The sequence below is a fragment of the Archocentrus centrarchus genome, chromosome 12, assembly GCF_007364275.1.
Source record: "Archocentrus centrarchus isolate MPI-CPG fArcCen1 chromosome 12, fArcCen1, whole genome shotgun sequence".
Lineage (NCBI taxonomy): Eukaryota > Metazoa > Chordata > Actinopteri > Cichliformes > Cichlidae > Archocentrus > Archocentrus centrarchus.
In genome coordinates, this window is record NC_044357.1 from 10217986 (window position 1) to 10231954 (window position 13969).

Genomic DNA, 13969 nt, shown 5'->3' on the forward strand with positions numbered 1-13969 from the left:
CCTGTAACTCTCTACCTGCTCCCTCCACTAAAGGCAAAACTACCAATACATTGTAATGGTTCACAGTGGAGGGAGCACCCAAACACAGGATAACTGTGAAAGATAAAAGTCTAAAATCCATAACTGAGATGCCAGGTTAGAGGTCATACAAGGAAGACCAACAATCCAGGCAAAGGACAAAAAAAAAGTGGCATGGCATAGTCTCACTCACACAGAGCATCCTCTTTTAAAATATATTTTTTTAAAAATCACAAATCAGGTCAGGCTCAGTGAGCGCCTGCATATGTAGGAACATAGAGAAAATGATCTGCTCTCTGAGGCATACATCAAAGAATCCAGGCATCAATGTGGATATTGCAATGCGAATGAGTCTCACTCTAACAAACACACATGCAGACATTAAATCATAACCCTCAGTGGATGGGTCTCCTCCTGCAGGAGACTTAAAACTTTATACATGCAAAATAAAACAACTTTAAGTACATCCTTTGTTCAGCCTTGAGCGGGTTCGTGAAAAACAATACTGTGTATTTTTCTGGTATTTATAAGCATGGCGATATTAGCCTGCTTTGAGTGCCAACAGCAGTTTAGTGAAGGATAACGATCTGCAAAACGACCTCACCTCAGCTGTACAGTAACTGTAGGCTGTGTTAAATAGTAACTGTATGCATGCTAAGAAACATCAAGTTCCAGATTGAAAAATGAAGCCAAGAACTTGAGGCTGGCTCTAAAAGCAAGTCAACATGTTTACACTTGGTACAAAAAGCAACTTTGGTCTCTATTTCTAATTTTTCTATATCAACTTGTGGAGGACGGAGATGTTTTTTTTTTGTTTTTTTTAATGTACTGAAGCTTGAAGCTCTGCGTTACCTGACAGGAGCAGGCTGTCTGAACCTGTTCAGCGTTCTTGTGTAGTATGTAAATATCTAAGTCCATGGGAAAACAACCTTACTGATCACTTGATCACAGCTTACCGGAGGCATGAGAAGACTAATGTTTGATGTATGCTACCATGATTGTGTCTGTTTGTGAACGTATTTGCCAACAGAGAGCCCACGGAGAGCGGTTTACAACCACCGTAAACATGCTTGCACATTTCAAAAGCAACTGAAACAGTTAACTTTTTTTTGTAACCTATTTTTACTGCTGGTTTATTTCATTACTTTCCAGCACACTAGTAAGCGATGGTAATGGCTGTCTTAGATGTACAATGCAGAGACAATTAAACATGGACAATATATAGTTAATATTAATGGTGCTCGGGTGGGTGGTAGGTGATTGGTTTAACTGGGGGCAAGGGCACCTAATCAAATTCTGCTTAAAGCCCCATAACACCTCACCTGATTCCTGACCAGTGAACACTTGATGTGTCAGTTCCTGGTTCGCATGTTAAATTTGAGGCAAGATCATGTTCATTTTGTAATTTGTTCATTTTTATGGTTCCAATTAGAGTCTAATAAATAATATAATAGGTTAGGTTACAAGGTTAGGTGACTGACAATTTGCAAACCCATGAGTGCACAGAGTCTCTCGGTATCTTAATCCGATCCGTCCCTCACTTTATTATCTCTGGTGTCAAAACAGCAAGACGGCATCATGGCTTCACTTTGTAAACACAGTTTATGATCCAAGTTTGGTGAAATGATGTTTAAATGCAAATAAATAAATAAATAAAGCTCCAGGAAAGTTGAAAAGTTGTAATTTACTTATTTTTATTTTTAATGAATATTTGTCTGGTAGGTGTGTTAAAATACTGTTTCTATTACACGTGAGCCAGTCACTGATAGCAAAAAAAAAAAATGGATCTATAATTCAACAGTCTTGAGGAGAAGGTGACAGCAGACAGCAACAGCTGTAATGTTTTAAAGAGGTTGTTAAAATTCACTGAACTTGGGACTCTGGGATATTACTACTTGTTTTCTGTGTGCTCTTAAATAGTGTTTGACCCTGAGGCGTCGCAGCCCCTCATTACAGCTTTCGGTCATTTGAGTTCACTCTCATAGTTTTATGGATGTGACACATCAAAACAATAACAGGAAACAGCTTAACACAGCTAACGATTAGTGCTTCATAAATAGATTCATGTACATCGGCTGCGTTTCTTTTCTTTTTTTTCCCCTTTTTTAAATTTACTGCTACTTTTATTTTCATATTCAAAAAAAAAAAAGAAAAGAAGAACAGCTGAGCTGCACTTTAAAATAACATTCAATAATTTACATTGTGTTCAGTAGATCAAGCGATGATGTGAAGTTCTGAGGAATCAGCTGAGGCACTGCGATTCAAAGTACAACTGCTACTCTAATGCAGGTTTGTACAGTTGGTACTAGCTGTTATGTACACGCAGTACAAAACAAGCAGTGCCCAAGACAAGTGCCTACATTTGCTGGATCTTTATTAACTTTCTAATCTCTCAGGTAGTCTCACTAGTCTCAAGGTTCACACTACCGACAATGACTTTGCGTTATAAGATGTGTTCATGACTTCAGTATCCTGCTGCATACCCCCCCTTGCGAGAATCCGACTGAGCGTACAGCTTGTCACCGTGACGAAGCACCGCCTGCACCACGGCTCCCATCGAGTTGAGGAATTCTGTCTCGTGGTTCTTCCTCTTCAAACCATCCAGGACGCTCTGCGAAACCAAACCACAAGTGAGGATGCATTTTAGGCTCAACACAGGAACTGAATAGGTGTGCCATGTAAAGATGTGCTTTTGTTTGTGTGGCATGCATTAACAGTGCTGTTTTTGCATGAGAGTAATGAGCCTATTTTAAGACTTTATGCAGCGTACTTATGAAGTGTACATGTAAGTGTTTATCAGTCTTTATTAAGCACTGTATTTTTTACGTTTTGTCGTGTATTTATCAAATCTACTGGTTTCCTCCATTTATCATCTCATGTTTGCCGTCTGTAAAGTTCACCAACCGTCTGTTTTGGATTTGTGTTTTTGGTCCAGCACTCACTGTTTTCACATCATGTGATAGTGTTAAAAAACTTTCTGCTCTTTCATTTGGTATTTACACTGTGTGCATATACACTCATAGAACAGAAGAATTCTGAGAGGTCTCGATTGATTAGTGATTCGTGGGTTATTGGTAAGTTCAAAACAAAGTTTAAATACATAGTAAAAAAAAAAATACTACTGCCTCAGCATCCACCTTCTCTTCCTCCCTCCCTTCTTATCTTCACTTTGTAATCTGATTACAGGAGGGAGTTGGGCTCTACAATCATTAAATCAGCTGTAATTTCTTCTTCTGTACCAGCCTCGTTCCTGCCTCTAAACTACTTCTGCTCCAGTTGCGTTTCACCACACCATCTTGCTTTTGTTACAGTCCTGGACCTTTTGCCCAGTGTTCTTGTGTTTAGAAATTTTGTCTCATTATTTTGTGATCTCTAGTTTTGGTTTCTAGTTTCCATTTGAGTATGTTTAATCGTGTTTTCAGTTTTGTTGCTGAGTTTGGTTCCTCTCTCTCTGTGTTTGTGTATGTGTCTTGTTTCTTTGTGTTTATGTTTAATCATGTGCCTGCCTCCTGTGTCAAGTCTGCGTTCTTGTCTCCGTGTTCAGTTGCTTCCTGTTTTACTTTGTCAGTCTCTGTCTGCTGTGATCTGTGTTTAGTTTTACATTCCTTGGCTTGTTTCCATGATCACGTTCAACTGTGCTCCCCACCTGCTGTCTGTTCCCTCATTACCCCACTGTGTATTTATTGTCTCAGTCTTCCTCTTGTCCTTTTGTTGTGTCATTATCACTGATCTTCCACCTGTTGTGTGCTTTCCTGTCCGTGTTCATTTCAGAGTCAGTTCTGCTGGCCCCGCACAGCTTTGTTTAGATTTTGCTTTGCAGCAATAAAGGCTTCTGAGTTTAACCCTGTCTCTTGAGTCTGCATTGGGATCCTCAACCTGCCTGCCACAGCGGTGCATGACAGCTTTACCACTCCGCTCTGGATCAGCTGAGCTCAGCCATTCCCTTATCTCCCACCTCAGCTCCTTGGCTCCAGGTTGCTGGACAAAGGACTCAGGAGTCACCGCTTACCCCCGCATATTTTAAAATAAGCACTTGTTGAACATTTGCAATCCTGTTCTGGTCTCTTGTATCCTGCATTCAGTTTGAAGTATTTTCCTACATTTTGTGAGCAGAGGTGAAACAAGATAATATGCCACAAATGAGCCCATTAGCATACTTTAGCCATAGTACAACTATTCCCTCCCTCCCTGCTGCATTGTTTTTAATCTATGAAGTTAAACATGAACATTGTCCCCAGTGTTAGCCATGGCTTTAGTTTATGTATTCAGTGTTTGTCAGGGTTGAGGATGAAAAATTGTTTCCCTGCACGCCACACTACCGTGTGGTTAGTTGCGTACATCAGTGTTTACTTTTTGTGACACTCACTTTCTTAAAACCCAACTCTGCTACGGTAATGTTGGGACTCAGCTGGTTGTGGATCCTTGGATCTGACACAGCTTTTTCCAGATCATAGTTGAAGAACAGCGCATTAAGAATCACCTACAAAAAAGGCATTAAATAGAAAAGAAGCTAATGATTAGCTTTGATATTTAATGAGTACAAATGACTGCTTTACAGAGGTATCAGCGTGCATTTTACCAGAGCGACCGAGGTGGTGATTTTTGTTCCTCCTGAAGCTCCGACCACCATCTTCAGTTTGTTGTATTTGTCAAAAAGGATCGTTGGACACATTGAAGACATTGGTCGTTTCCCTTTTTTAAAAGAATGTGCTGATTATATTGATGAGGTCAAATAAAACCATGTGTTCATTTTCCACTTTGTGAATGCCTAACAACTCTGTATCACAGTAGATTCATCTACATGGACACAACATCTTTCAACAACCACTTTTTGTGGTTGACACCAGGCTGACATCTGCATGACCTTTAATCAGTCTGTCACTGAAAAGCTCATCTGTGCTCTCAGTTTGTACAAGTGTGTTGGTCGTGATATTACCTGGCCTTATGAAGTTGCTCGGTGAAGGAGGCACACCGTAGCTGTTATTGATTAATGGCGAGCTGAAGTCGTCCATCTCGTTGTTGAGAATTATCCCTGTTGTTCTCGACATAACTTTGGAGCCGAAACTGCAGAAAAACTATAACCAGTAAGATATCATCCAAGTTGCACACACCGCTGTAAAGTGTTCAATTAGGAAGTCGTACTATTGGTTGATAGTGCTGGTTGCAGCCACAGCGCTTCCATCCTCAGCTACCACAGAGAGGTGTGAGGTCCCGTAGTTTTCAGGCAGATAAAACTCTGGCTCATAGTAGTTCATGTGATGTGTGGTTTCATCGGTAATCTTTTCACGGAGGGCATTGGCATACGACTGTGAGGTCATATTCTGGATGAGCTTTGGGGGAGAAAGATTATGAATATAGATGTGAAAAACCAAGAAATGTGTCCAAGAAATTCTATAGAAATTCTGGCTATGATCACAGACTTGAGCCAATCACAGGTCACAGGTAATGGGTTAAACAGAGGGGAGGAGAGCTGTCTGTTTTCAGATTGTAGTGTGTGGGTTTGTTTATAGTTTGAAAGCAATAACCAGGTATTAGTTATACAGTCTTTTTGTTGTTGTCTGGTTTTGATGTCTATACAAGTTTGGAAAACTGGAAGACATACAGACTAATTTTGTTTTTCCCTATTCAAGCAGTGAATGATTAGCTGCATTCACTATGTTAGAGTGACTGCTCATGTCAAAGTTTGATGAATAACTTTGTAACTTTATTTTTTTGCAATATGCTACCTTTTTTTTTTTTTTTCATCATGTCAAGAACCAAAGCAGAAATTCCTTTAATATTTAAATTTGTTTTGAGCAGAGACATTAGCGACATAATCTATAACCTTACACCTGTGAGATTGAGAAACATCCGATCTCCAAGCAAGGTTCTCTTTGCGTAAGCAAAACGAAAGGCCTCCACAATGCGATGGTAGGTTAGGATCTTTTTCTCAGTGCTTGCCGTGCTATCTGAGGTGAAGTTGTAGCCTGTAGAAAATACAACAAAAATTACCATTTTATTTAAACCACAGCCTCACCCACAGATGGTGGTTCAGGTAGGAAATGAGACACAAAATGCAGGGCACTCCTGTGCTTTTATTTAGTCTAAAAAGGTCCTGTGATCAGACAGGGGCCGACACCCACACGAGGAAACAGGGAGATGGCTGAGGGAGCCAGAGTCTGGGTCTAATGGCTTTTAGCTGACAGTGGTGGGAGTCATGGTAAATCAGCTGGATGAAAGTTTTTGGACAGTGAAATGTGAAAATGTGTGTGTGTGTGTGTGTGTGTGTGTGTGTGTGTGTGTGTGTGTGTGTGTGTGTGTGTGTGTGTGTGTGTGTGTGTGTGTGTGTGTGTGTGTGTGAAGCCTCCACCACTCAACTCTGTCCAATTAGAGATGAAGCAGTGAGATTAGTGTGAGCGTGTGAGGCAGGGAGGACACAGTGAGTGGGTGGGCAGTGAAAGGAAAGGAATATCTTTAGAAGTAAGTTTTGGGTTTTAATCCTTGGAAGGAGAGATTGTCACTGTACTGAAAAGTAGCTGAAGTAGAAAGGCAGAATCTTCCCAGACCAATATTTTGGATATTATGGTTTCTCCAATCAACAGTCATAAGTTAAAACGGACAAATAATGCACAAAGAAGGAAGGTTGTTCCACCTTAGAGCAGCATTTTTTTGTGTGTGTTCCAAGTTATCCCATATCATTATGACAATTTAATGAAAAGCATTACAAATGTAGAGCTGTGCTTTTATACTGTTATTCCAGCTGCTCTTAGGTAGCAATAAGTCAAAGGGGCTTTTTATTGAAGTGAGATTGAAGCGATTTACTGCACAGCAGATCAGCATGTAGAGTCTTTTCTGTAAGACTGACTGGTGAAGTGAAGGCAACTCACATAAAAGCTTATTCTCTCCCACTCGGGATGTTTTTTGGACGAAGCATCAAGGCTTACCATTCAAGATGTTTAATATCAGCGAGAGCACAGGGCCGCTAGCGGGGGCATTGGGAACAACCATGGTGTACTCCCCCACGTTCACCCTTAAAGGGTTCTCATCCAAGACAGGCACATAATCCTTCAGATCCTCCATTGTGATGATACCGCCTAAACACAGATTGACAAACACTGTGAATGCACACTTGGACAGAACTACTGCTTTATACAAATCCTCTTTACCCTGAAAATTAGATGTGCAGAGAGGTGTATGTGGTAGTTATTTAAAGACTATGCATAAAAACTATTGATGGAGACTATATATATATATATATATATATATATATATATCAGGTTTTCTAGGTATGGAAACATGATCTTATCTGCCGAAATTGCTGCAATGTGGAAAGTCACTATTGCGACTGCCAGCACTAGTAGAATGAGTATTTGCTTCCAGTCTGAAATCAGTTCAGTCCTGATGTTGAGGAGAGATGAATTTCTATAGATGTGCCTCTAAACAGTAGGTTAAAATCTATGCACATCCATTTTCCCATTTAATTAAAAATGTTTTATTAACTTAAGCAGTATATCTCGTGGATGATTAAGAAAATAGTACCTGCCGCCTGGATTTCTGCCACAAGGTTCTGAGCCAACTGTCCCTTGTAGAAAGCATCAGGACCCTCCTCGGCTATTTTCCTATAGGTTGCTGCAAGCTTGGTAAATTTAATAGTTTCCTTTTCTTTGAGGATGTCATGATTTTTGTTGCAAAAAACTTCACTGAAAGAAGAGAACATCATTTAAAAGGGTTTTAGTCACTGTCTAAATAATCACACAGTTTTTATTGGTATTGTTCACTTCTTCTGACCACAAGGCTGGGTCCTTCATGATTTTTTCCTTGTTTTTGGACACAGCTGAGGCAAGTGCACTACCCATAGGAAATCCTTCCTCTGCAAGTTTAATGCTTGGCACAAACAAGTCTCTCCAAGGCAGTTTTCCATGTCGCTGGTGTGCCATCTGATAACCTCGAATCTCCCCTGGCACAGCAATTGACAGCCCTCCTAATAACCACAAAGAGCAGGGAAACAGAACATAACTCATTCGCCATAAAGACATTATTTTAGGACACCAATTTTTTTTTTTTTTATTATTTATGTGTTTTCTTGAATAAGAATAAAATACAAAACAAAAAGTTTGTTTAATTATTTATTCCTCAGCTTGAAATATTTAAGAAAATATTATGTCACCCTTTTCTCTTTTGTTACGTCATCAGCCATTAACAATAGCTTCCCTCAGTTCATGTCCATGTCAGATAGTGCTGGTTAAACATTACCTTGCTGGGATAGATCTGTGCTGTTCCCGAACATGTTTTGTGTTGCATTGTGGGGTGCTATCTCCCTGGCATCAATGGTCTCGGTTCTCCCTGTGCAGATCAGGAAAATTATTTAGGGGCTTGATGATGTGGAAGCTGTATGGGTCTGTTGTGTTAGTGAGAAGGTAAGAAGAGAGTATTTGGAGTAAAATGCATTTAAGAGTGAAGGTCTACCGGTTGTTGCATTGTAGATGGTGAAGAAAAGCCCTCCTCCTATGCCTGTGCTGTGAGCGTTCATCAGTCCAATACACAATAAAGCAGCTATGGCAGCATCTACAGCAGACCCCCCTTTCATCAGCATGTCTCTGGGATTAATAAAAAAATAAATACAATTGGAAAGAGTGGTGGAGATTTTACAGTTAAGATCTTAAGATGCTCAGGAGGCAAATGCAGAAATAAATGCAGTTTTCAACTCAGTTCAGTTTTATTTATATAGCTTCAAATCACAGCAAACAGTCGCCTCAGGGCGAGTATGTGCTACCTTCTGCTTTTAAGTAAATCTGTTTCCCGAATATCTTGTAGACAGATCTTACCTGCCGATCTCTGAGCATGGTCCAGCATCTGCTGCCACTGCTGCCTTAGAGTACCACCTCTCATGTGCGGCCTCCCTTCTCCCCACACCGAAGTAGACACCCACAAAAGTAACTGCAGATCCCAGCAGCAGCGCTGCCAGTCCCGCAGTTATTTTCTTCTTGGACATCTTTATACTTCAAATGCCATAAATAATTTATTTAATACATGAGAAAAGAGGGGTGGGGGGACTTGGTTTGCATTTTAAAAGTCACAATGCTGAACTTAAACAAGCAACAGAAACATGCAAAACACTGCAGTAGAATCAATGCAGGTTTTAAAAATGCAGTATTAGCCCCACATGCTGTGCAATATGATACTAAACATGACTTGCACCATATATTACATAGGAGTTACATAAAGAGCTTGTAAATCAAAATAATTCAGATAGTCTCTGTTCAGAAAATCATTTAGGCTGCACAGTTATTAATTTATTTGAGGAGACATGATTTAGCAAAGAAAATACATTAAGTAGCAATCAAAACATCCTGATGACAGCTTAGTGTTTCGATAGTGATAAACTGAGGAATGGTGTCACCACTCCACTCCACTGGGGACGTTCACCTCACAGTTAAAAAAAAAAAATACTCAAAAAAACATGTCCAGTGGCTTGGGTAAATAATTTAGAAAGCTAGTAATTATTATACAACTACACTCATGATGTAATCCCGTCTAGGTCACCTAAATTAGTTTGGATTAAAATATTTGAAGAATTATTAAGTCTTTGGTACAGTATTTCTAATGCTCTATGATATTACTTATTACAATAGCCACAGTAAGTACAGAGACCTATGGAAATCCATTTCTAGTACTTTGGTTCTGCAACAGGTGGGAATTGTAACCTGAAATGCTCTGTCAAATAAATAAAACAGTTCAGCACAATTAATACTTGTGCATATTACTGTAAACTGACTATTTACACAACGCTATCATCTGTTTTCACACCTCACGTACAAAATTATTTCAAGAACTAAAACACAAACTTGTGAATTACCCCATTCTTCAGATATGAATCAATCACCTGTCTTACCTAAGTTCCTCACGGGGCCTCAGCAGCAGGTGGTTTGCTATGTGGATTTGCCTACAATCTGCTGCAGTTGATCAGTAAAAGGTTTGCTCCAGGTCTCAATGTGTAACTATCGCAAAGTCATTAAACTTTAACCCATCCCACCATAAAACGTCTAACTCGTGTTTCTGATTGGGGTGAAAGATGTAGACAGAAAGAAAAACGCTGAGACGACAGCTGTTCTGAAATAATTAATTTTCTGAGCTAAAGCAACTTTCTAGGATCCACGGAGCAATTACATGACCCTGAAACTGAGAGTAAGAAATAATCACCAGATGAAAGGCTCTTTATCTGCTGTGATGTAGATCCTTTCTGTTCTCTCCTGTGCAACTCGTAAACCACATTGTGCAGCAGTAAGTCAGAAGTCGCTCTACAGTCAACCAGTAGAAGTTGTTCAGCAGGTAATGAGGGAGGTGGCCCTGCTTTAGCTTTAGCTTCATCAGGAAGTAAAGCCTCTGTTGGGCTTTGTTGGGAGACATGTGTGGCACTCTAAAGAGAGAGTAGAGTGCGCTCTACTCTCTCTGCTTCCTTCCTGTTTATGGAAAGGGCAGAGTACTCAGTCCACTATCATTTCCATGGTTTTTGGGATGTTTAAGTCCAGGTGATTGTGATAACGCCAGACTGTGAGGTGCTTGGCCTCCATTTTGTAGGCTGTTTCATTATTGTCTATAGTTGTTCACCTCAAGATCAACTAACATAATGTTTTCTTTTATTTATTTATTTATTTATTGGCGAGATGCTGGGGTTTGCCTTTAAGGACATCAGAGGCCAGATTGGGATGATTTGTTGGCTGTCTCTGGCCCTTAAGCCATATTTGTCCATGTGTGTTTTAAATTCGGGACCTCTCATGCCCACATGAAGCCTCAATTATAAACGTAGGGGGGAAACAAAGCACTCAAGAATCAAATTTAAAGTCTTTAGGTGCCCAGGGAGGAGTGGTCCATAAACAGAAAGAAAATCCCTGAAAACTTTTGACAACTGGCTTTGAACTTTACAGATAAAAAAAACTCAGGAAATCTTTTGTTTTCATCCATCCATCCATTCGCTTCTGCAAATCTTTTGTTTTGTTTTTGCTAATTTGTTCCCAGCACTTTGTTTCTGCTGTGATATCGCCAACAGCCAGCATTTGTGTTTTCACAGCTGTAACCCTGAAGCTGTACTAAATATTCAGAGTTAGGTACCTTGCTCCATTTCACACAAAAGGGTCTAGCAGGAAAATGGTGCATTTGCAATGCAACGAAACATAGAAGAGATGGGTGATCATCATTTTCTTTCTCAAAAGAACCACAGAGCCACAGATTTTCCCCTCAGGCTCCTGCCAAATGACCGACTTCAGCCTTAAAAAATAAAAAAGTCTGTTTTAATTCCTTCTTCAATAAAAGATGTAAATGCACAACTTACACCGAGTCAGTACAAATCACATGGAAACTTTTGTAATTGGGGTCCAACTGGCTGGTTGACTGTAGGTGTGAACATGAGCATGTGTGGTTGTCTGTCTCCATATGTGTCCAGCTGGGATCGGCTCCAGCTGAGCTGTGAGATGGAGTTGAATTAGTCAGAAACATAAAAGTAAACTCATCATTAACAATAAACTGTAACATATTCAGAATTAATCAGAATCTAACCACACAATCAAAGTTTAATCAAGTAATCGTTGACAATGTAACTGTAGTTACTCATTACTTTTTCTGACTGCATAATTTAGATAACATTTTATCAGTTATTTCTAAACCCTGTGTGGATACAGAGTCAACATAGAGTGAATATACTGGACCACACATTTTTTTTTCTACACTTGTCTATTTTATCTGCTCTGACCCACATCTCTACTTGAACGTACTGTTCTGTGAAGAGGACCAGATCTGCTAAACCTGTAGCTGCACTTTTCTTTTGTTTCTAGACGACATAGAAAACACATTTTCTTTTATATTTCTTGCACATAATGCAATAATATCAACTTGCAGCACAGACAAAACTGTGGTTTTCCATATGTGCTGTTACACCCTGTTCTTCACTGGTCTATTGTCATCTTGTGAAGACAACTGTGTATGGCCTACAAAGAGCACATGACAAAGCCTGACACGTCCATCTATGCAGTGATGGTGCAACGCAGGTTGGTAAATCAGTTCCTACGCTGCAGGCGGGTATGTTGAACCACGAGACACATCAGCTGAGAAGTATGAGTCTGGCTGGGAAGGTAAAGGGATATCTCAGCCCACCACGATAAAGAGCAGGAAACAAAGAGAGCCACAGGTGTTCTCGCAGCGGGCTAATGATTCTCCTTGAATTTAAATGTTGGCCCACGTCTCATAAACCACACAGTGACCGCGGTGTCACTCAAGCAGAACAGAGAGAGAATAAGAAATCTTGGAGATAAAACTGCAGATCATTAAGCATTTTTTTTTTTCCTGTACACCTGCTGCTCCTGGAGTAGGCCTCCGCCTGTGAACGCCGACACATCCTGCAGCACAGCATCCCAAAGGCTCGGCATAAGTTTGCAGACACAAGGGCAGATGAAAGGTAAGATATACAGTAAACAAAGAGTTGCTTTTTATTCTCAGATGTCTTCTTGCGTCTGTCTTCAAAGACATCTGTATAAAATTAGTCATGACTGTTCAGTGCTGCCACAGGAAGTCAATAATAATCAGGCTTCTCATAACCCACTTCACTTTTAGATCAGGGTCTAGATTTTTTTTAAAACGTCATTTCTGGTGTGCTGTTTCTCTTGTGTTGAGAGAAAGTGGCTGCCACCTGCTGCTATTAGCCATAAGGATGCTGTCAAGGCAGAATTAAATGCAGGATGAGCGGGGCACCCCCTCTGAATTAGATGCCTGACAAAGTCTATACTAGGTTTCCATACAAGGAAAAGTGTTCATAACTGTTACACCATCTGTTCTACCTAAGTACTCTTTAGGTAGAGGGTCTTTAATCATGTTAATTAATGAACATGATTTAACAAATATCCTTTCTGTGGCCAAACAGCACATGGTTATGATACTGGTTCCAGAGTTATTATATATATTTGTTTGTATTTTCTATTAGTTTTTTATTTTTCCTTTAAGTTTTTGTTGTCATTCCAGTTTAGTTTCTATTTGTTTCCAAAGTAGATTTGTTTGTTTCAGTTCAGCTTTTACTGTTTGAAAAAATTTCATTTTAAATTACTTTTTATTAGTTAGTGTCACTTTGAGTTTTTATAATATGGAGAGTCAGATGTACATTTTTCAGATGTTCAGAGCAGAAAATACAACACACACACTGAATGGACACTTTATTAGTTACACCTTGCTAGTAATGGACTGGGCTTCCTTTTACATTCAGAACTGTCTTAATTATTTGTGGCACAGATTCAACAAAGTGCTGGAAACATTCCTCAGAGATTTTGGTCCATACTGACATGATAGCATCACACAGTTGCTGCAGATTTGTCAGCTGCACATCCATGAAGTGAATCTCCTGTTCCACCACATCCCAAAGGTGTCCTAAATAGATCTGGTTACTGTGGGGGGCATTTGAGTGCAGTGAACTCATGGTCATGCTCAAGAAAGCAGTTTGAGATGATTTGATCTTTGTGACATGACACGTTGTCGCAGGTACACTGTGGTCATAAAGGAATGGACAAGGTCAGCAACAATATTCCGGTAGGTGATGATGTCTAAACACCACCGCCTACCTCAGTCAGTTAGCACTAAGGGGCCCAAAATGTGCCAAGAAAGCATCCCACACCATTACACCACCACCAGTTTGAACTGTTGATACAGGACAGGATGGATCCATGTTTTCATGTAGTTAAGCTAAATTCTGACCCTACAGAATGTTGCAGCTGAAATCGAAATGTTTTTCAGATCTTCTGCTGTCCAGTTTTGGTGAGTCCCTGTGAACTGTAGCCTCAGTTTCCCACTCATTGCTGACAGGAGTGATAGCTGGTACATCTTCTGCTGTTTAAACACATCTGCTTTAAGGTTCAAGGTGTTGTGAATGAGTGGTTATTTCAGTTACTGTTGCTTTCCTATTGGCTTGAAGCAGTCTGGCCATTCTCCTCTGACC

General features: G+C 40.0%; 1 protein-coding gene across 1 annotated transcript; it reads right to left on the reverse strand.

The window, feature by feature from the left end:
• Positions 1–1745: 1745 nt before the first annotated feature.
• ggt1b (gamma-glutamyltransferase 1b) lies at positions 1746–9952 on the reverse strand. The gene is made up of 13 exons (XM_030742218.1): positions 9890–9952; positions 8823–8996; positions 8464–8594; positions 8251–8340; positions 7786–7978; positions 7537–7697; positions 6942–7091; positions 5848–5984; positions 5161–5348; positions 4955–5082; positions 4598–4710; positions 4385–4498; positions 1746–2629 (listed from the first exon to the last, which is right to left on the reverse strand). The coding sequence occupies exons 2-13, from the start codon at positions 8987–8989 to the stop codon at positions 2483–2485; spliced, it is 1719 nt and encodes a 572-aa protein (XP_030598078.1). The 5' UTR covers positions 8990–8996; positions 9890–9952; the 3' UTR covers positions 1746–2482.
• Between the last annotated feature and the right edge of the window lie 4017 nt (positions 9953–13969).

Coding starts and splice junctions, on each gene's coding strand:
- ggt1b (XM_030742218.1), bottom strand. CDS start 8,989: ATGTCCAAGAAGAAAATAACTGCGGGACTGGCAGCGCTGCTGCTGGGA. Junction 7,092..7,536: donor GGCAGAAATCCAGGCGGCAG/GTACTATTTTCT, acceptor ATCTGTGTTTAG/GCGGTATCATCACAATGGAG. Junction 5,083..5,160: donor ACCAGCACTATCAACCAATA/GTACGACTTCCT, acceptor GTTTTTCTGCAG/TTTCGGCTCCAAAGTTATGT.